At 40.4% G+C, this 24,284-nt stretch overlaps 1 protein-coding gene across 1 annotated transcript in view; it reads right to left on the bottom strand.

Annotated features, from left to right (window-relative positions):
- The window catches only part of MYO3B (myosin IIIB), a 424,126-nt gene that overhangs the window by 86,511 nt on the left and 313,331 nt on the right, over positions 1–24,284 (bottom strand). Inside the window, exons 22-23 of the mRNA XM_029607903.1 lie at positions 21,676–21,838; positions 16,194–16,274 (exon numbers count right to left, since the gene is read on the bottom strand). Coding sequence (XP_029463763.1) covers positions 16,194–16,274; positions 21,676–21,838 — 244 coding nt within the window. The remainder of the gene's footprint in view (positions 1–16,193; positions 16,275–21,675; positions 21,839–24,284) is intronic.

Below are 24,284 nucleotides of genomic sequence, written 5' to 3'. Positions count from 1 at the left end.
TAAACCCCAAGTGTACACCAGTCACTCTGAACTTTGTACCATTTTCTACTGTCCACTATTTGACATGCTAGGTCCATCTCATTCCTGCCTTCCATGGGACCAACTGCATTATTTTCCTTGGATCTTGACCTCTGGGCCTGTTTTTCCACTCGTGCAGCCTTCCTGGTAGGGGTGAGGGAGAAATCATCCCATCAAACCACATGAGCCACCTGTGCTATCTAGTAACAATGTGACCCTCTTGCCACAAGACCTTCCCAGCCTTGTGTCACCAACCCATGGAAAAACTTAGGTGGTCCTGTCCCCCCTTTGTCTCTCCCTTCCCCTACCCCAGGAGCATAGCTCCCCGCAGCAACCGCCACACCATTGATTCAGGCTCTCTGCAACCCCCCTCACCCAGGTACCTCAACCTCGCTCAAACCACCCCATAGCTGCCTATGATGGTTAGATGGGTGAGAATCTGGCAGGGCAAAAGGCAAGAGGATGATCGCCTGTTTGCCTCTGCCTCTTATTCATCTAGAGTCCCTTGGCCTTAATTCACAATCCCAGTGTGGGCCCCTGCCTAGGGGATCTTGTTAACTGGCAGGCTGGGAGAGAAGGGATAAGAGGGCAATCTCGGGGGAGGAGCTGGCAGATTCCGTGTTAATACCATCCATCAGGGGGCCTTGGCCCTGTGTCCTTTTCCTACAAAAGAAATGAGTGTCTTTGAAATACTGACCTGCAGGCAGAGGACTCTCTGCCTGGAGGAAAGCCACAGATAACAGCTCAGATCAGCCTCCTAAACACTATCCTCACAGTCTTTGGAACTGATTCTGATGAGGAGGAAGCACAATGAGTTTAATATCCCTACTTTGATCTCTGTAAGATGTACCAGCAAGAATCAATTTACTTTTCACATGAAAATGGATGACAGCATGAAAAGGCATCTTGTTTCTGGTATGTGAATGTGTTGTAATAGATCGGGAATTCTGAGAGGAAGTTCTGAGGATGCGAAGGGATAAGATCCTTTTTTTTGGGAAGGAGATGAAAGGAATACAAATTTCTGTATGTGCTTTGGAAAGTGGGAGGCCAAATGTTTTCCAAGTTTTTCAAGGTTGCCCTTTAAAATATGCATATTTAATTTGTTTTACAGCGTGACCAGAGGGAGGAAGATGAAAAGCAACAAAAGAACCACAGACATCTAATTATGAACATAGCTGAAAAATAAGGGAGTGATATTTGCTTAAAAGAGGCCAAGTATACAGATACAAATGCAACAAAATAGCATCACACACTATATACCTTATAACAAAAAGAAACATTAGCTGATTTATTTTTAGATATAATTGGGTATTAAATATTTATGGCAGAGATCACTAAAATATGAAAAATGTCCTATATAAAGTTTTCACATGGCCTTATATTATATATCCTTTCTTTAATGACCCACAAAACCCAAATGTTCAATCAATTTAATGACTTGGGACTTTGCTCTAAATAATTTCTTATACTGTGGATAATATATAGCTAACTGGTCTGAACTGAATTCTTTTTTTCTTTTTTTTGTGTGTACCTTTTAGTATGTATTCTTAAACCATTATTGATGTAATTTTAAATCATTTCATAATTCATAACACACTAGTGGTTTTATTTTGTATTAATATTCTGGTAACAATTCTCTAAACAAGCTTTCTATTGCCGACTCTTCACAGCCAGAGATCTTGAAGTGAGCAGAGGAAATGCTAAAAAGACACATTAAACATGGACATCATGAGTTAGAAGGAGCTAGCCACTGACCAAAACTAAAAGGTGCAGCAACCTCAACCTAATGGTGGCTCACTTAAAAATGAGGTCAAACAAACAGGAGTGTATCCCCTCTGTATATTAATGATAACTACAACACTAAACACATACAGAATGTTAGGAATTATTAGGAAGGGAATGGTTAATAAAGCAGAAAATGTCATAATGCCTCTGTATCGCTCCATGGTGAGACGGCACCTTGAATATTGTGTACAATTCTGGTCGCCACATCTCAAAAAAGATATAGTTGCGATGGAAAAGGTACAGAGAAGGGCAACCAAAATGATAAAGGGGATGGAACAGCTTCCCTATGAGGAAAGGCTGAAGAGGTTAGGGCTGTTCAGCTTGGAGAAGAGACGGCTGAGGGGGGATATGATAAAGGTCTTTAAGATCATGAGAGGTCTTGAACAAGTAGATGTGAATCGGGTAATTTACACTTTTGGATAATAGAAGGACTAGGGGGCATTCCATGAAGTTAGTAAGTAGCACATTTAAGACTAATTGGAGAAAATTCTTTTTGACTCAACGCACAATTAAGCTCTGGAATTTGTTGCCAGAGGATGTGGTTAGTGTAGCTGGGTTCAAAAAAGGTTTGGATAAGTTCTTGGAGAAGAAGTCCATTAACTGCTATTAATCAAGTTTACTTAGGGAATAGCCACTGCTATTAATTGCATCAGTAGATTGGGATCTTCTTGATGTTTGGGTACTTGCCAGGTTTTTGTGGCCTGGTTTGGCCTCTGTTGGAAACAGGATGCTGGGCTTGATGGACCCTTGGTCTGACCCAGCATGGCAATTTCTTATGTTCTTAAACATAGGTATTCAAACTATATATAACTATGCACTAACGGGTAGATTTTCAAAGGGGTACGCGCGTACCCCCCAAAACCTACCCCAAACCCCCCCTGCGCGCACCGAGCCTATTTTGCGTAGGCTCGGCGGCGCGCGCAAGCCCCGGGACGCGTGTAAATCCCGGGGCTTGCATGGAGGGGCGTGTCGGGGGTGTGCCGGCAGTGACGCTGCGTTTTGGGGCATGTCGCGCGTGACGCGGAGTTTCGGGGGCGGCGCTGCGGGCGTGGTTTCGGCCCGGGGGCGTTCCTGGGGCATTCCGGGGGCGTGGCCGCGGCCTCTGGACCAGCCCCCGGACCGGAACTCGGAGCGGGGCAGCCGGCCGGTGCGCGCAAAGTTACGCCTGCTGGAAGCAGGCGTAACTTTGCCGACAAAGGTGGGGGGGGGTGTTTTAGATAGGGCCGGGGGGGTGGGTTAGGTAGGGGAAGGGAAGGTGCGGGGGGGGGGGGGGGTGGAGGGAACGGAGGCAGGCTTCACGGCTCGGCGCACGCAGGCTGCCGATTTTGGGCAGCCTTGCGTGCGCCGACCCCGGATTTTAATGGATATGCACGATTACGTGCGCATCTATTAAAATCCCACGTACTCTTGTTTGCGCCTGGTGCGCGCCTTGTGCTCGAACAAAAGCACGCAATCGCGCTAATTTATAAAATCCGGCCCCAAATATGTTAATCTTACATACAAAACCATTTATTCATGTATCACAAAGAACATAAGAACATAAGAAATTGCCATGCTGGGTCAGACCAAGGGTCCATCAAGCCCAGTATCCTGGGGCCGGGGGACATGGTCTGGTTGGGGAGGGGGTGGGGCAGGGGCCAGCTGGGACAGCAGCCATTAGGGCCTGTTCCAGTGAAGCCTGCGCTGGCAGTGCTGGTCGGCTAATGAAACTTATTTCTGCTCCAAAGGTGCAGGTAAATTACAAAACAATAAAAACTCCCTATTTAGAGTTAGTATAGGGGTTGGGGAAGAGAGGAGAAAATAGCCATGCACATGGACGTGCGCACACAGGTCTTAAAATCGACCCCTTTCTTGGTATGTTTTTAATAATATGAAGTTTTATATTTCTTGATTGTATTTGTTTTATGAGGAATGGTATTGATTCTGTTTTTCCATTGTAGAACTGCATATGGAGTCCGGCTTGTTGCAGTTTCCAGTTCAGTATTTGTCTGGACGTTTCTGTTTATGGTCTCTTTATTCTATATTTGGTGAGCGTCTGGCTGTGTTCTTCATGTGCAACCATGGTGAGGTATTCTGCTACTGTATAGTTTCTGTGTAGGGATGTAAAGCAGCCTGGTTTGTTTTGTTTTCTTAATAGGAGGTGTATTGGTGTTTTAGTACCCACTGTAATATTTGCAGTGTTGCTTTTAATGGGTAGAGTTGACACTGTTTGAGTGTTGGCAGTTAGTGCTGTTTGGTATGGAAAGTTTACTGTATTATAATTTGTAATTGTTTACTTATGGCTTTCTGAGGGCCACACTCACACTTTATAATAGGCCTAATACCACATGAGTTGCAAGTGTTTTACTTTTTGCAATGATTTTCTGATTGACACCACAATAGTGCATGTAAATATAATATACTGGATGTAAGTGATGTTTTTACTTCAAAAGACTGTATTTCATGTAATGTATGTTATAAATGCCTAATTTGTAATTGTGTGTGGGAGGGCCAGGGTGAGGAGGGGACTTGGGTGCAAGGCTGTAAAATTTGCCTAGGTGGCCAGTACCCTTGCACCTGCTTGGAGAGATGGCTTCACACACACACACACACATTCACACCATCAAATCATTCAGTCTCTTCCACTTCCCCAGGGGTCAAATGTTGGGGAAGGGTGGGAGGCAGGTGTTAAGAGTTCCTGGGAGTGTGACAAGGTTACCAACTTCCTGGAAATATCACTAGCACTCTATCTGCCACTCTTCTGGGAACCCTGACGCCTGTCTCCCCTGTTCTCCAGCATTTCAAATCACCAAAAAGGCTAGACTCTAAGGGGAATCCATTTCCCTTCCCCCCCACACTCTCCTGGTAATTTGACCTGTGCTGTGCCTTGGGGGAGGGGGCCTTTGTTTTCCTCCCCTAAGGCAGCAGATTGCCTGGAGCCACCCCTGACTTGCAGACTTGCTGTTGAAAGAGATTTTATTTATTTAATTATGTCTTTGTAACCCCTTTTCCTTGGAGTCACCATTGCAGGCTGCAGAGGTGGTGAGTTACACTGCTGCAGGCCCGGGAACAGCAAACGTCCACCAGGGTTCACCAAGAGGGGACCAGACTGTCTCTGGGAGGCCCAAGGGAAGACTTACCATGCAACAAAGTCCACACCATTAGCTGGTTCCACAATGAAACTGAATTTTATTTGTAAATCCAAATCCAAATGCAAGACAGCAGGGAACAAAAGTAGAATCTTGAATGGAATAAGTGAACACAGACCCCACAGACTCATTCAATAATCTTTCACTCTTCTCTGAATAGGAGGAGTCCCACTCACACTCCCTCTAACCCCAAGGCCTTCAGGGCAGCAGAAAGTTCTTTTACTGGAGCTTTCTCAGATGAAAAATTCTTTTGGTTGACAGGGTGTCCTCCCTCTGGTAGGCTACCAAAACCCTTCTCTGTTCTTGGCTTCAGAAATCTTTGGATGCCTCCTAAGCCTTGTCTCCTCTCTGGACCCATAAAACAACACCTAACAGATGCCAGGGAGTATCTTATATAGACTCTCACCCCGCCTTATTCATTCACCATAGTGGGAAATTAGCATAAATCACATCATGCTTTCCAGCATCCCCCTTGCGCCCCTTCCTAATAGAGAACAGGCTTGCAGCTTGCAAGAGTTCTGCCCTTACACAGAACTCCCTGACCTCTCTCTGAACTCTCTTTAAACCTGAAGAGCAGGAACCCTCCAGAAACCTTCTAGAAGCATTTTGTGACCATAGGTAAGGTTACCTATTTAAAATTCTTTTAAGTTGCCTATACAAAGCTCTAGATGGCGTACACTTCTTGAATATTTAGATCTGTTAGAAATATAGAAATATGATGGCAGAAAAAGACCGCATGGCCTGTCTAGTCTGCCCTTCCACCCTGTTAATGCAGTTAGGTATGCTCAGAGTCCTTCCTCGCCTCCCTGTCACCTCTCCCCTAGAACCACCCTGGCTCTCTAGCTCAGTTACCTAGTATTACCTTAATCCCTTAACAGCCTTGAGCCTTCTTGAATTCGCATTTGTCTTGTATATGTCTGTATACTGTTAATCCAGTTAATTCTCTCTGCATATGTTGTGTTCTTTAGTTCCTTAGCAATTAATTTGGTTACTTTGCTCTTTCCCTACCTACTCTCGTTCTCTCTCTCTCCCAGAGCCTTGTTCCTAGCCCCCTGCCCACCCCACCCCTTTTCCTTCCTGCTCCCTTTCCTCTATCCTCGTTCATTGTAATTTCCTTCTTCTAGTTAATTGTAAACCGGCCTGATGTGTTCTACGAATGCTGGTATATAAAAGTTCATAAATAAATTAATAAAAAAACAAATAAATAAATAGATGATAGCAGCTCTATATGTATAATCTATAGCTGTAAGACCCATACTGCCTTCAGCTCTTGGAATGTACAATCTCAGTAAACACTGATTCTTATAAAGGTTTTGGTGGACATGGAAGAACTTGTGGGGCCAGTCTACAAATTCCAAAACTACAGGATTACAAATTTATTGATAGCTTGCATCTTATTCTGAGCTGATAAAGCACTTTTTGATATCTATTTCAGTCACTTATTTAATGTATTTATTTTGCAAGATTTATATGCTGTAGGATCCAGTGTCCCATGTGACTTCCAATAAAAACATACATAAAATCATAAGAACATAAGAACAAAAATGCAACACTTGCAGTATTCTTTGCTGATCTTTTCTTTCAGTAACTTGTGCTGGATTATTGCATTGTCTTGTATCCCAGATGTTTATATACATCTTTCTGCTCAAGTTCCTTGGTTAGACAGATGTTTTCAGTTTTACTTAATTTTCCTTTAGGAAGGTCACTTTAGCATATTTGTCCAGGCAAAAAGTCATCTTGGTGCCATCTGAAAAAGTCTTCACTACTCAGATTTGATCTGTTAAATGACCATCACAGGACCTATAAAGCTTTAAAGCATCTGTAAATAGTAGGTGTAATGTTATCTGTGGATCATTAGTTTCTCTAGGATTAAGCTAAATCCAAATGCTCGAGAAGTTAATATCAGCAATCACTGGATTCAGTGCCAGACTAAACAGGAGTCCAGATAAGAAATCTCCTTGAAATATTCCTCACTGGATGTGGTTCATCTTTATAATGCAGATGGAGTGTGTATGGGGGGTGGGCAAGAGAAGGGTATTAGGTACCCTAGGCAAACCTTACAGCCTTGCACACGCGCCACCCCCTTTACAGACATACACAATTAAATTATGCATTTATAACAAATTTTACAGGAAAAAGAACATTCAAAAGCACAGTCTTCTGAGGAAATAACACTCACAAAATGCATATTATATCTGCATGTACTGCTGTGGTGCCAACCGGAAAACTCTGCGGAAAAAGACACTTGGAACTCTTATGGAATTAGACTTTTTGTAATGCGTATTCGGTGTGAGCTTGGCTTTCAGAAAGCCATGAATAAACAGAATTAACATTAAAATAAGGTAAACCTCCGATACCAAAAAAACCCTAACAACCTTATCTATGAAAGGCAACACTGCACATATTACACCAGGCCCTAGAACACCAATAAAACTCTTATTAGGAAACCAGGCTACTATAGATATCCTTCACAGAAATTACATGCCAGCAAAACACGTCATCTCTGTCATATATGCCGAACACAGACAGACCCTCACCAAATACAATATAAAGAGATCAGAAAGTATCAACCGCAATGTGCAGAGAAGAACTGGAACCCACCACAGGCCAGCCTCTATATGCAGAGCAACAATGGAAAAACAGAGACAGAACCATTCTTCATAAACATTAAATAATAAAAACAAGAAATATAAAACATCAAACATAATAGTGATATCATATTTATGTATTTATTTAAGTAGTTTTATATATATAAATATTTATATAAATATATATTATATATATAAATATATAAATATATATTTATAACAAGAATATTTCAAACCAGTTAATGAATAGAATAGCCATTATTTCCTAAACACCAATAAAATATTTCAAACATCTGACAAATAAAAAATCTGATAATTAAAAAATGTTCTATTTCCCCCCCCCCAAAAAAAAATGTAAATATTTCGAAAGAGCAGAATCATCAAATTACACCCAATAATTAAAACTAATAAGGATTTAAAAATCTCCTGCTTTGCATACCTGGGATCTTCTGATTTCCAGTCACTCTGAGACTGGCATGTATTGGGGGAGGTAGGTAGGGCCGCACAAATTTTATCTTCTTTCTCACACACATGCACAATTCATTCTCTCACACAGGCTCCTTCTCTTTCACCGATACACAGGCTCTCACAAACACATGCTCCCACAGGCTCCTGTTGCCCTCAGGCTATAGTGAGATGAGCTGTACCACGGCCCTCCTATTATCTTTGGGCCATGGTGGGATGAGCTCCACAACAGCCTGCTTGGGGGGTAGCAGAAGCTGGGCATTGCCTCTCCTTCTCTGGCTGCTGGCGAGTTTGGCTCCGCAGCCTCTCCTGCTGCTCACCCAATTGTGCTCTTTTGTTCTGTTGCCATGATGTTATCAATATTTTTTTTTTATATTTAGATTTTTATATTCCACTTTTCACACTTTTTTCAGCAGTTCAGGTATTGTAGGTATTTCCCTATCCCCAGAGGGCTTACAATCTAATAGGGTTATTTTCCAACTCGTGTTAAGGCGTTTTTGCATGTGTTAAAGCGTTTTCGCATGCGAAAAACATCTTAACGCAATCAAAAAGCACCATAACTCATGGTGCGATGCTAATTATTAAAAGGGGAGGGATTGGGGTGGAGTCAGGGGCAGGAAATTTGTAAAAGTGGGCTGGCTTCGCAAAGTGTGAAGCCATAACGCATGATATCGCATAGTTTTAATGCCGAAAATAGCTACACCTTTTTCATTAGCATTAAGCTGTATGATGTAATGTGATATGCCCAAAACGCAAATTGTGATTTTTTCACAAATTCTGTTTTGGGCATTTTTGGCTGGGGAAGGGCGTGAGACGTGGAAGGGGATTGAGGGAAGGGCCTGAGATGTGGGAGGAGAGAGAGAGCATGAGAGAGAGAGAGAGAGCCTCTGGGGATAGCACAACAATGAGATTTATACAATGTTCTCTCAACCTAGCTTGATAGACTCTCTACCTGGGTAACATCAAGAACATTGTACAAATCTCATCTTTGTGTGAGTTTTCTCACTTCGAAAGACATCAAATATTCACAAAAGTGCACTGTTCTGTTCGTACATCTCACTCTGCGTGTCAAAGTGTCCCCTGACCCCTACACTACTACTTAAATCTCACCTCGAGTTACTAGGTGGGCCTCCTATAGTAGCATAAATAGCTAACTAGTACAAGGGCCTTATAGAATGCACATGTCACAGTATATTGGATCTTGGCTTGAAACAAAAATGATATGTAGGTACCTAAAATGGTATATCCCTCAGAGAAACCTAAAATAGGGTAAGTAATACCACTAATGAAAGATGCTTGCTGTTATAAGCTTTATTACACAATGCCACCGAATTGCCATAGAATATCAAAACTATTCAAAAGATAAAACTGACACAATAACACACACATATATTGATCAATTGTCCTAGTCAATCATTCCTCATTCACACCACTTCTAAACTTTCTTTACTGTTATGCATTTATAGCATGTATAAATACCAACATAAAACATTGCCAAAATATATAGAGTGCTTGTAATGATACAATAATACACTTGAACTAGAGCTGAACTTCAAGAAAGATACTTTGTGAATTGGAAATGAGTCACATGAAAGACACCTTCATTAAAAAGGGAATACAGCTGAACCACGGTACACAAGAAAGGATACTTTGCAATTGTTTCACAAGAATGTTGTGTAGAGTCCCATGCATATCTTTATCATTTCATATAGGATCCACTAATATTTCTGTGTCCTGTATTGACTCTATCCCAGGGCTGGCGCGTCCATCAGGCGAACTTTGGTGGTTCCGTAGGGGGCACCGAAGAGCAGCCACGTGGTGCCGCAAGCGGGGCCTATCCCGCTCGCGGCAAACAGAAATAGAGACTGTGTGCTTCTCAGGGCCCTGAGAAGCACATAGTGTCGCGCTCCCCCCTCCCCCTCCCTACCTGTTTTGGTGCAGACTGTTTCTATTTCTCTTTGCCGTGAGCGGGATAGGCCCCGCTTGCGGCACCAAGTAGTTGCTCTTCGGCGCCCTGAGAAGCACACAGTGGGTGCCGAAACAGGTGGGGGGAGGGGCGGCGGCAGTGCAAAGGTCGCCTAGGGCGCCCAATACCCTTGCACCGGCCCTGCTCTGTCCCAATGATTTTTCTGTATCCTGAGTAGTCTCTGTTACACTTCTGCTATGTCCTTTATTCTCTCTGTCCCTACAAAGGCCTCTGTTTCGCCATACAGGCTTCTTCAGGGGAAAATATGGTTCATAACTATTCTTGTGTTGATACCATGGACTGTATTTAGTGAAAAGAAATCAATCTTTTATTGTTGATTCTACTTTATATGTTGATTTGCAATTCAGTGACTCAAGACTTCAACTGTTGTTAATTAGCAGCTTGCTAAATCCAGCATAATCTTATGTGAAGTTTCAATGTCTTCTCAATGTGTTGGAAACCTTCCCATGTCTATTTACCAGAGCTGCATCTGTAGCAGACTTTGATGCCTCCTTGCAGTATAATTGCAGTGATGTTAGTGTCACATCATATCTCTCTCATATAAATAAACAAATATATATAAATTAAAAAAATATATATATAAATAAATAAATAAATAAATAGAGAGAGGGGAGAATGTTTGTGCAATCCATGACAATCTCAGGATGACTGGAAATAAAAAATTCTCAGGTATGGAGAGCATGAATTTTTAAAATACTTATTTGATTTATTTTTGGGTGTTGTGTGATGTGTCTGCATTTTTTAAAATATTTTATTGGTGTTTGGTACATTTTTTTTAAATTGTATATGAGATTTTAATTATTAGATCTTCTATTTGTCAGCTGTTTTTAAATATTCTTTTTATTGATATGTTTTACTATTATGATTATGTAGTTTTATATTTCTTGATTTTATTGTTTGATGTTTGAGGAATGGTGAAGGTTCTGTTTTTCTATTGTTGCACTGCATAGAGAGAGCAAGCCTTTGTGTGTGGGTAAAAGCTTGAATGTGTAAGAGAGAGATCCTGCATGTGTGTGAAAGAGAGAGTGTGTGTGAGAGCATTTGTATGTGAAGGAGAGAGTGGAAGTGTATGACTTTTTTTGACTGTTTTCACATATTTATTATTTTCATTAGTTTCTTTTTAATATTATGAATGATGTTTTATATCTTTATTTTATTGCTTTATTTTTGAGGAGTGATGTTTCTTTTTTTCCATTGTTGCACTGCTTAATACAGTTGGGCTTATGGTGGTTTCCAGTTCATTTTTTGTTGGCAAGTTTCTATTTATATTTTATGGTCTCTCTATTCTGTGTTTGGTATGGGGTCTATCTGTGTTATTCATGTGTGAGGTATTCTGCTATTGCAGGGCTGGCCAACCAGCATCTTGTGAGCTACATGCATCGGCTGTGGTGTCAGTAAGTCTCCTGGAGAGTGTGGGTGCCAAGAAGGTATGGAAAAGGGAGAGGGCTGTGGCAGGTTATGGAAGGAGTGATAGGAAGAATTTTACATAGTGCGGCAGTACTGGGGCTGGGGATTAGCACTCACTGAGTGAGCATATGAGCAGCAGAAGCACAACAGCAGAATATTATGTGTGTGTGTGTGTCTGTCTTTGTGTCTTGAGAGAGAGTGACTGTTGAGTGACTGTGTGTGTTTCTGTCTGAGAGTGTGTGTGTGTGTGTGTGTCTGTCTGTCTCTGTCTCTGTGAGAGACTGACTATGTGTGAGTGTGTGTGCATGTGTGAGAGAGCATGAATGTTTGTGTGTGTATAAATAAGAGGAGAAAGTTCCCCTCCCCTGCAGAAATCCATGGAAATCTTAGGTGACTGGAAATCAAAGGTTCCCAGGTATGGAAAGTAGGGATTTTTAAAACCCTTATTAGTTTAAAAAGATGCTAAAAACCTATCTGTTTAATGATGCTTATAAATACAATAACTGATATCAATTTATACTGCTACTTAACCTAACTCTTTGATTTGATAACCTGTTAAGACTAACAAGTTTGTTTTTATTATGTATGTAGGTTTGTAAACCGCCTAGATGGACATGTAATTGCCCAAGTGTGCGGTATATAAAAAACTTTTAAATAAATAAATATTAGTTATTTGATGTCTGCTATTTTGAAATAATATTGATGTTTGGGAAATGTTATAATTTTTAGGAGTTTTTAATAATTGGCTATTCTACTCATCAGCTGTTTTGCAATATTATTTCTATTAATATATTTTTACTATTATGATGTTTTATCTTCCTTGATTTTATTATTTTGAGGAATATCATTTCTATTTTTCCATTATTGTTCTGCATACAATCTGGTTTATTGAAGTTTCCAGCTCATTTCTGTTTATACTTTATGGTCTCTTTATTCTGTATTTGGTGAGAGTCTGTCTGTGTTCTGCATGTGTGACTGAGGTGAGGTATTCTGCTGGCATGTAGTTTCTGTGTATGGATCTATAGCAACCTAGTTTGTTCTGTTTTATAACAGGAGGTGAATTGGTGTTTAGGGCCTGGTGTAATATTTGCAATGTTGCCTTTTCATAGTTAGGGGTTTTTACTGTTTGAGGGCTGGCAGTTAGTGCTCTTTGAGTATGGGAGGTTTACTATATTGTATCTGTAATTCAGTTTATTCTGGGCTTTCTGGGGGCAAAGCCCATACCCAACATGCATTACTATAGGCCTAATACCATATGCATTCCGAATGTGTTTTTTTGCAGGGTTGTGAAAATTTGTGATATTTTTACCTCAGAAGTCTGTACTCTCAATATCTTTACTCAAAAAAAAGATCCAGAAAGTGCTAGACACTTATATTAGTAACAAAAAACCGTGAAAAAGTCTAGCTCAAATATTATACACTCTCAATATCTTTGTCATGTAAAATCAATTATTATAAATGTAGAATTTTTAATTGGGAGGGGTGAGTGCAGGGGGGGGGGCACAGGCATATAGAAACATATAGAAACATAGAAATGACGGCAGAAGAAGACCAAACGGCCCATCCAGTCTGCCCAGCAAGCTACGCAGTTTATCCTTTTTTTTTTTATTATCTTCCCCCCCCCCTTTTTTTTTCTCCCCCTCCCCCGTCACTTTTTTTGTCTAGGATGCCTAATGCCCTCGCCAAGCCCAGAGTGAGTGTGCTACACAAAAGCACCACCCATTCACCCATCTCCCACTTCTCCAAGGGAAAATGCTGGGGAAAAGGTGGGAGGCAGGTCTGAGGGTTCCTGGGAGTGTGGCAAGTTTGCCAGCTTCCTAGAAACATTATCATTGACCCTCTTATCTTCCCCTCCTCTGGGACCTCTGGCTTTTGCTTTCCCCCTTCTGCGGCATTTCATATCAACAGAAAAGGCCAGCCTCCAAGGGGTGCCCTTTTGCCCCTCTTGATGAATTTACCCCTACTGTGCCTTAAAGGAGAGTTGTGGGGTGGCGGGGGGGAGCGAGAGCACCAGCTCATCCCTCGCCTCAGGCAGCCGATTGCCTTGAGCTGCCCCTGATGACATCACTGCAGGCCCCTCAGTAATATTACTGCAGGCCTCTTCTGCATGAGACCTGAGCTAAACTGTCCTTTTTTTTTTTGCACTCTCCCTCTTTAAGCAGCCCCTACTCCTCCTTCTCACTTAGGGTACTTTCTTTAGTTTTTTTTATCCTTAAATTTTGTGAAATATTCTCAGGAGTTTTATCTTTTACCATGATTAGTAATGGGCGATAGAACAGAGTTTTGCAAGGAAAACACAAATATTGTACTAGACATAGAACCAAGTGTATTTCTTTTCTTATACTGCAAGAGAAAAAAGCCAGAATAGTTACATTATGGAGATAGCTTTCAAAAGGATATGTGCACTTAAAGCTGAGTTTATAAGTGCGTAAATGCACTTTAAGTATGTAAGTGGGCTTTTAAAAATTGCTATAATATCTGCTATTGATTGAATTGTCGATAGGTTTTATGCATGTACGTGCACTTTAAAGGGTGAATTTTAAAAGTGTTGTTTGCGTTAAAAGGCCCATATACGCGAGTATATGAGCCATGTATGGGCAACGCATATTTAAAAAGCTGCAAATTATGCACGAGTTAAAAAAAAAGGGGCGGAAAGGGGGTGGAGTTGGGGCACGTCAGGAGCATTCTGGGGTAGGGCCAAGATTTACATTCGTAAATCCGTATTTTAAATCCAGCAGCCGCAATGCACGGCGGGCTGCTAGCTGTGCTTCTTTACTTCTGCTCTTGCTGAGGTGGAAGTCTTCATACATCTCTGTTTAGGCATAAAGCAATTGGGTGAGGGGCTCTGGGTCAACTGGGGGGAGTGTAGACTGAAGAACTAGAGGGGTCTGGATGACCTCGAGATGAACTGGGCAAACCTGTGGACTAATTGGTAAAACTGGGAATGTCCTTCACGTGAACATGTTTTTAAATCCACTTAACTGCACGCGTTACAGCCGACAAAGTCTTAAGGAAGATACGTGAAATATGCTTGCTAGAGTAACCACTTCAAATTAGGAGCACACATACAAGCAATATACACATAATTGTGCGCATGATTTAAAATTCCAGTGTATGTGACGCCCATATGTGTGTGCATGGGTACCTGGGTGTTCATTTTAAAGGTACCATCGTTAGCATGTAAATGGGCTTTTGAAAATTGCTACAATGTATGCTACTTTTATGCATTTAAATATTTTGGAAAATTACCCCCTATATCATTAGGAAACAAAGGAGTTTTAGCAAAGTCCTGTTTTACAGAATTCAGATGTCAGCTTAAAAAAAAACCAAAAACATTAGTATTCATTATTTTCTCATTTATAATTCATGAGGACACAAAAGGGCTTCAAATTTCTGACAGTGCCTCCTGCTTAGCTAGTCCCACTATTATGAATCCAAGTACTCTACACTGGTATGCTGTGGTACTGATCTCTAACAGAATCCAACTCAGGCATTATACACTGTTACAGAGCACATATGAATCTAGCATGAACAAGTGAAGATTGTGTGCATCTTTACATCACTGCGAAGCCCAGTGGCACTATGGGAGCGATAAATAGCGCTCTGGCCTGGGCTGAGTTCCCAGCTGGTGCTGGGGATGCTACCGAGGCAGCATTCACAGCCCCTGGAAGTGGGAGCCTCAGCCATTGCTCCCCAGCCATGCCTTAAAGTTCACGCATTAGCCAGGTTCTGGAGGAAGCTGTGCTTTATGGGCTCCCCCTCCAGCTAAAGACTGTCACTGCTTTGAGGGCAGGGACATGGCTCTTCAAAAATGCATATGGTTTAACTTAAACCAATATGCAGATAACAACATTATCCAAAAGTATTGATATTGTTAGTAGAATGTGCAAAAGTAATGAGCGATGTAAAGGGCATTCTGACAACTTACTGACTAATACATGAAGGTCATTGAAGTGGAACGTATGTATTACAAACCACTGTCCTAGCCTCTAATTAATTTGTATCTGATGTAGTGTTGACTAGAACATGTATTTGTTGTTGTGTAGACCTAGATTATGAATATTGACCTAGGACAGTGGTTCCCAGGACAGGATTGGGAACCTCATGCATATTCATTGTGGCAAGTACCCACAATGAATATGCATGAGAGAAAATTTGCATGTTATGGAGGCAGTGCATGCAACTTTTCTCTCATGCATATTCATTGTGGATATCCTGAAAACCTGACTGGCCTCCCCAGGACAGGGTTGGGAACCACTGACCTAGAACGTGAATGTTGCTTTTGTAAACTGTTGTGATCTTCTTTTGGAACGATGGTAAATAAAATGCCTATATAAATAAATAAAATAAATAAATAAATAGCAGAAATCCTTGGGATAATTGTGTTTCTGTATCCATTGCTCAACAGAGGATGGGTCTAACTGAACTGGAAGCCCAAATAAGCAGGAGGAAACTGCCAGACCCCCCCAGAAAAGAAATGATAATTAGTAATTAAGAATGAACTCATAGAAAGAGATTTTTTAAAAAACAAAGGGCATAGCCATACTAGAAGTTGCTTTCTATTTTTTCTAAAAATATGAGGAAAATAAAATATTAAAGAAAACAAAATGTCAAGATGAAGGAAAGAAGTCCTGGTAAATAAATGCTCCAAGGGCAAACATCTGAGCCAAAGACCAGGGAAGTTGTTATTTTGAGAAACGTAGCTAGTACTATCAGAGAAACAGCTACAAAAGAGGCGATGGGGAGGATTCCTCTGAGTCTCATCCAGGGTCAAGGCTAAAACACACATTGCTTTACTAAGAACCTGTTTATTACCTGCTTGAATGTGTATGGCAGCCTCCTTTCTGTCACTGATTATTTTCTTGTATTTTTTGCGAGCTTCATATCCTCTCCAGGCTAAGGACAAAAAAAACCAAATACCCGTTATGGCTTGAAATTGATTTTTAAAGAATGCTTTCACGAGACAGAAGGCAGAATCTCTTGAAACTGTTACTGGCTTTAATAAACACCAATCTGTAAGTAGTTAGGACATTAGCACGTTTGGTTCCCTTCTGGTAGGAAGCCCCCTTTGTCCTGAAGCACGCTACATACAATTAGTAATAATTCAGTCTGCCTGTGAAATACTTACACTGGACACACATATTTTTATTACTGCATTGTTAATGGACTTCACAGTCAGACACAAAAACTGTTCTGCAAAATTTTCTTTTTCAAAGACCAAACTAATTTTATTGGAATGCAGATACTGAACAGACATAAGCCCAGAAGAGAGGGAATGAAAGGCCACAATAACTCAGGAAGAGCACCAGGAAAAAAATAGTACAAAAATGAAACAAGGGTTTCCCTGGACCAAGCACTGGGGCCTTGGGGCCTAGACATGGCAAAAACCGGATATAAAATGCAGGTGGACCAGTAAGAGAGAGATGTGGAAACCAAGTTCCTAGAACAAGCTGAAGCTTCCCAAACCAGGAGAGGTCAGGATAAGAAAATAAGAACTTAAGAAATTGGCATACTGGTTCAGGCAGTGGTCAATCCAGGTCACAAGTACCTGGCAAGTACCCAAACATTAAATAGATCACATGCTACTAATGCCAGTAATAGCAGTGGCTATTCCCTCCAGGAACTTATCCAACCATTTTTTAAACCCAGCTACACTAGCTGCCTTAACAACATCCTCTAGCAACAAATTCTAGAGTTTAATTGTGTGCTAGGTGAAAAAACATTTTCTCCAATTTATTTTAAATGTGCTACTTGCAAACTTCATGGACTGCCCCCTAGTCCTTGTATTATCTGAAAGAGTAAATAACTGATTCACATTTACCTGTTCTAGTCCTCTCATGAATTTATATGCTTCTATCATATCCTCCCTCAGCAATCTCATCTCCAAATTGAACAGCCCTAACCTCTTTAGCCTTTCCTCATAGGGGAGCCATTTCATCCCCTTATCATTTTTGTCACCCTTCTCTGTACATTTTCCAGTGTAACTATATCTATTTTGAGTTATGGCAACCAGAATTGGACACAATACTCAAGGTGTGCTCTCACCATGGAGCAATACAGAAGGGTTATGATATTCTATATTTTATTCACCATTCCTTTCCTAAAATTCTGAACATTCTGTTTACTTTTTTGACCACTTCCGCACACTGAGCCAATGATTTCAATGTATTGTCCACTTTGATGTCTAGATCTTTATCCCGGGTGGAACTCCTACTATGGAGCCTAACATCATGTAACTATAGCGGGAGTTACTTTTCCCTATGTGCATCAGTTTGCATTTGTCCACATTAAATTTAATCTGCCGTATGTAGCCCAGTCTTCTGGTCTCGCAAGGTCTTCCTGCAATTTATCACAATCCGCTTGTGATTTCACAACTTTGAATAATTTTGTGTCACCTGCAAATTTGATCACCTTACTCATCGTATTCCTTTCCAGTTCATTTATAAATATATTGAAAAGCACCAGTCCAAGAACAGATCCTTGAGGCACTCCACTGTTTACTCTTTTCCACTGAGAAAATTGACCATTGAATCCTATTCTCTGTTTCCTGTCTTTTAACCAGTTTGTAATCCACAAAGGACATCTCCTCCTATCCCATGACATTTAGTTTTCCTAGAAGCCTCTCATGAGGGACTTTGTCAAACGCCTTCTGAAAATCCAAATACACTACATCTATCGGTTTACCTTTATTCACATGTTTATTAACCCCTTCAAAAAAATGAAGCAGCTATGTGAGGCAAGACTTCCCTTGGGTAAATCCATATTGACTGTTCCATTAAACCATGTCTTTCTATATTCTCTGTGATTTTGATCTTTAGATTAGTTTCCACTATTTTTCCCGGCACTGGTCTATAGTTTCCTGGATTGCCCCGGAGCCCTTTTTAAATATTGGGGTTACATTGGCCACCCTTCAGTCTTCAGGTACAATGGATGATTTTAATGATAGGTTACACATTCTAACTAATAGATCTGAAATTTCATTTTTCTTCAGAACCCTGGGATGCATACCATCTGGTCCAGGTGATTTGCTACTCTTTAGTTTGTCAATCTGGCCTACTACATCTTCCAGTGATTTGGTTCAATTCATCTGACTCATCACCCTTGAAAACCATCTCCAGAATTGGAATCTCCCCAACATCCTCATTAGTAAACATAGAAGCAAAGAATTCATTTAGTCTTTCTGCATTTGCCTTATCTTCCCTAAGAGCCCCTTTAACCCCTCAGTCATCTAATGGTCTAACCGACTTCCTCACAGGTTTCTTGCTTTGGCTATATTTTTAAAAGTTTTTATTATGAGTTTTTGCTTCTATGGCCAAATTCATTTCAAATTCTCTCTTCACCTGTCTTATCAATGTTTTACACTTAATTTGACAGTGTTTATGCTTTTCCCTATTTTCTTCTGATAAATCCTTCCAATTTTTGAAGGTTTTTTTTTTGGCTAAAATAGCCTCTTTCACCTCACCTTTTAACCATGCTGGTAATCGTTTTGCCTTCCTTCTACCATACTTAATGCATGGAATACATCTGGATTGTGCATCTAGGATTGTATTTTTAAACAATGTCCGTGCCTGTTGAACACTTTTAACCTTTGCAGCTGCACCCTTCAGTTTTTTTCTAACAATTTTCCTCATTTTATCAAAGTTTCCCTTTTGAAAATGTAGCGTTAGAGCTGTAGATTTACTTATTATCCCCTTCCAATAAGTTTAAATTTGATCATGACATAATCACTATTGCCAAGTGGCCCCATCACCATTACCTCTCTCACCAAATCCTGCAATCCACTAAGAATTAAATCTAAAACAGCTCTCTCTCTTATTGGTTCCTGAACCAATTGCTCCGTGAAGCAGTTGTTTATTATATCTAGGAACTTTATTTCTCTAGCATGTCCTGATGTTACATTTACCCAGTCAATATTGGGGTAATTGAAATCTCTCATTATTACTGCACTGCCAAATTGGTTAGCTTCCCTGATTTCTCTTAGCATTTCATATCATCTGTCTGACCATTTTGTCCTGGTGGATGATAGTATACTCCTATCACTATACTCTTACCCAACACACATGGGATTGCTACCCATATAGATTCTACTGAGCAATTAGACTCTTGTATGATTTTTATACCCTCCCGGACATAAAGTGCCACACCCCCACCAAGTTAATCCTCCCTATTATTGTGATATAATTTGTACCCTCTTATAGCACTGTCCCATTAGTTATCCTCCTTCCACCAGGTCTCTGTGATGCCAAATTTGTCAATCTCATCATTTACTGCTATACACTCTAACTCTCCCATCTTACTTCTTAGACTTCTGGCATTGGCATACAGACATTTCAAAGTGTGTTTTTTGTTTGTATTAACAACCTTCTTTTCAGTTGATATGGATAATTTGGAATTCTTTAGATTAGGTGATTCTTTACTTATAGGCACATGGACTACGTTTGCTTTTATTGGAACCTCTCTGTTGGGATGCCTTAACTCTCCTGTTTCATTAGTATCCTTTAAGGATACATTACTCTGAACCATGCACTGCTGAGTGACTGTCAGCTTTCCCCCTTGTTCTAATTTAAATGCTGCTCTATCTCCTTTTAAAAAATTAGTGCCAGCAGCTTGGTTCCACTCTGGTTAAGGTGGAGCCCGTCCTTTCAGAAAAGTTTCCCCAGTTCCTTACAAAAAGGAATCCCTCTTCCCTGCACCAAAGGGCTGTATCATTAGTGGGACCAGGTCTTTGGAATTCACTACCCATTGAACTAAGGCTTCAAAGTAACTTGAAAGAGTTCAAGAAAGCTCTAAAAACCTGGTTATACGTGCAAGCTTTTCAGGTAGTAGCTAGTTAGAATTAGTATTTTATTTTATTTGCTTTATAATCTTGGTTTTAAATGTGAACATTTTATGATTTAATTTTATATATGTATTAGTATTTTATGACTGATTTTCTTATTTTTAAGAAACGTATGGTATTTTATATTCTTTTTTAATGTATGTTATGTTATTTCTAATTTACAAAATGTTGTTAACTGGTGTGAAGGTATGTACCAACACCGGTATAGAAAAACTAATTAAATAAATAAATAAAATTAATTGTCTCATCCACGCATTGAAACTCTGGAGCTCTGCCTGCCTCTGGGGATCTGCACGTGGAACAGGAAACATTTCAGAGAATTCCACCCTGGAGGTTCTGGATTTCAGCTTTTTTTCTACCTAAAATCCTAAATTTGGCTTGCAGAACCTCTTTCCCACATTTTCCTATGTCATTGGTGCCCACATGTACCACGACAGCTGGCTCCTCTCCAGCACTGTCTATAATCCTATCTAGGTGATGCGTGAGGAATATGCCTCTCTAGCATATCCTGTTGATACATTTAGTCTGTCAATATTGGGGTAATTGAAATCTCCAAACACAAGAGTGCAGAGAGAAGTTAGTCCAAACCACAAGGGAATTCAAAAAGCTCTAAGGAGCATAAAGTTTTTATTCTTTTTTCATGCGGCAACTCCACTGACTTGCAATCACACCACAGTTTAGACCGCGTCCCCCGACACGGTCCCGTGTTTCGCCAAGGGCTGCATCGGGGGGGAGCAACACAAACCTTGTGGTTTGGACTAACTTCTCTCTGCACTCTTGTGTTTGGATATTATTGAAGTGCAGTATCTCTGCTCTGTGGTGTTTTTGGGTAATTGAAATCTCCCATTATTAACTGTGCTGCCAAATGTGTTAGCTTCCTTAATTTCTTTTAGCATTCATCATTCATCTCAACAATTTAGCCAGGTGGATGTTAGTAAATCTTCATCGCTATATTCTTCCCCAGCACACATATGGGATTTCTACCCATAAAGATTCTGCTGTGCATTTAGTCTCCTGTAGTATCTTTATTCTGTTGGACTCTATGCCTTACCGAACAGAAAGTGCCCCCCCCCACCCCCACCCCACCAAGTTGATCCACCCTATCATTGCAGTACAACTTATACCCTGGTATAGTACTGTCCCATTGCTTATCATCTTTCCACCAGAATGACAGAAGCCTGATGAGAGAGGGCCAAAGGGATTAAAAACTGGAGGCCTGAGAGAGGTGGGGAAGGAGTGCCACTCAGAAAAATATGTCCTGGAGTGTAGAACATCCAATGACCAGACTGGTTGGCCGGAAAAGGCCAGCAGGGAGAACACAGGGTCACTCATCTCACACTGGTCTTTTGATGTCACAGCAAGTTGTGAAGAACAACGAACAGGAGACTTAACAGCTTAAAGTGGAAAATGCATAAAAAATGCATAAAAAATGCATAAAAAAGTAGAGGAAATATTTACCTGACTGAATGACAACAGCGCTGTTGCTTCTCTTCTCTTTGATTCTCTTGTATCTCCTAGCGCCGAGCCAGCCTTTCGTGTAGGCCTGCATCACCACCACTCTCCCAATCACTTCTCTCAGCAATAAATTTAACTGCTCTGTATGGTAATACTTTAGAAAAACCTGAAATGGAATGATAAGCTTGTCATGGCACACTTGTACTTGAACGTGGTATTTCCAGCAGATTTCCTTGCTTGTACAGCAACCAGTATGAGTAATAAAAATAGGGTTTTTTTCAAAATCGTCATGCAGAAAAATGATGGACTTAGCATATGTGTAGTAGTAACATAATGCTACTATCAATCACTCATCAAAATTCAGTCCCACAAAGAGCTTACAAACAGAGGCAGTCAAGTAATTACTAGGCAAGAAGGAAACACTTTCAAAGATAAGCCTCGGTTTTAAGCCACAGATGTACCCTACTAAAATACTCTTCTCAGAACAAAGATCTTTACCTTTTACAACAGTCTCCATGAAAGGAACCTTTGGTTTTTCTTACCAGGAGGAGTAAACTAACTTGCTGAGGAGGTTCAGAGAGATTATTTATTTTATTAATTTAGTTTTAAAAGTTGAGGGCCGCATTATCCAATGCCCTAAGCAGCTTCCCAAAAAAATTCATAAAATTCTAACAAAATAAAAACAATAGAAATAAACAGACAAAAACAGTATAATTTCTAATTGCTGCTACATAATATACTGTAATACCACAAAGGCTAGCAGAACCATATCAAGCTGAATAAAAGACCAACTCAAACAAAAGTGAATTCAGCTGTTTCTTAAAAGTCTTACTGCAAGTCTGCTTACATAACATGAGAGGTATCTTATTCCACAAGATGGCCCTTGGCAACTGAAAACAATCTGTCACATAATTAGTCAGTAGAGGCTGGGATTTTGACTCCTTCATGTGGGAGCTGCAGATGCTAAGCTCTAGCAGTACATAAACCCCTGCCACCATCTTATGCTGGGGATTTCAGTTGGATTTAGTTGTGAACTCTTTGTTCAGTTACTCTGCTGCAGGTCAGCCCTGTTTGTGCACTCCCCCTTTAAATAACAATTTACCTTACATGATTAATCTACTGTTGAAACTCTACAGTCCAGTCAGAAACCTAAGATCAGAAGAGCAATACCCACTAGATGCACATAATCATAAGAAAATCCATCCAGTTGATTCTAGAAACTGAATGCTCTTTTATGGAGCCAACTCCCATGCAGCCATACAGGATCAGGAAAGCAACAAGCTGTTCAAAAAAGATATGATGACTCAGTTGTTTAAGTTAGCCTTCTATTAATATCCCTGATACAATCAAGGGTAAAAATACAATCAAGGGTAATTGTTGAGTCTGTATATTTCATTTATAAGTCTACTTTTACATGTTGTTTTATCTATGTGATTATATGAATGTAACTCTTTGGAAGCCACAAAGAACTTTGGATTTAGCAGCATATAAACGCTTTAAGTAAATAAATAAAAGGGACTCTGAGAGTTTCTTCACAGAGACCTGAGCAGAGAGAATTGGACAAAGAGCCTTCTCCTTACTTTTGATCCAGGATTTTTGGAGACTTTTGTTCATGAAAGGGAAGATTTTTCTACCCATTCTTTCTCTCATTTAGTGTTCCCTTTGTGTAAGATTTGTGTCTGTCTATTGACTGAGAACCCTAGGACACAGGGTCTCGATGTTATTTTGGATCCAAATGTGTACAGTCTTTTGCCCAAAAAGACCCTGAGGAGTAGCTGCATCATCAAGAAGGAATGGATTCCCATCCATTGCCAGTGAGGAGTGAAGATCAATTTTGGTAAGACTTTCTAATGTGGTCCCAGGTGAGGCATTTGGAAAGAGAGGGGTAAGATCGGTACCTTCCTGGAAAGGTATGAGATACTTGGGACTAGTTTCTAACCATTTCAATATGGGAAGAATCTATTCAGAATTGTGAGAGAGGTTTTACACTTTCTTTGATCTGATTAATTAGAAGGGAGATGAAGTTAAATTAACATGGAATTGGCTATTACAAGTTCTGAAGACTTATACTAGAAGAGTAAGGTGACAAATTTATTAATTTTTTCCAAAATGTACATCAATTGAATTTAACTAGGGACATCAGAACTAAAAGTCCATACATTCAATGATATAAAACCAGGACTGGATCAAACTGTCCTGAAAAAAATGAAGCCAATCGGCAACTCTAAGTCATGAAGGTATTGAACTGGATCCTTGATAGCAGAGAACCTAAAGTCACTGTAAAGAGGAATTCCCCATCCTAGGTTGCTGTTCCCAAAGTCTTGCATTTATTTGGGGTAGACTTTGTAAATATTTAGATAAGATTGAAAAATTCAGTTTACTTACAGTCGGCTTTATTGGTGCTGAACAGGTATCTTAACATAGTAACACTGTAATGACAGCAGATAAAAAACAAATGGTCTATCTTACCCAGCAATTTGCTTATGGCAGTAATCGCCACTCTCTGCAGGTTACCCCCCATGCGTTTTGTTAAGGGTAGTAACTGCAGCTCCGTGCAGGTTACCCCCATTCTTTTAAAGGTAGTAACTGCTGTTCTGTGCAGGTTACCCCCC

Source organism: Rhinatrema bivittatum, chromosome 6 (genome assembly GCF_901001135.1).
Source record: "Rhinatrema bivittatum chromosome 6, aRhiBiv1.1, whole genome shotgun sequence".
NCBI classification, from domain to species: domain Eukaryota; kingdom Metazoa; phylum Chordata; class Amphibia; order Gymnophiona; family Rhinatrematidae; genus Rhinatrema; species Rhinatrema bivittatum.
The sequence above is the reverse complement of the archived record's forward strand: the minus strand, read 5'-3'. Positions and strand labels throughout refer to the sequence as shown.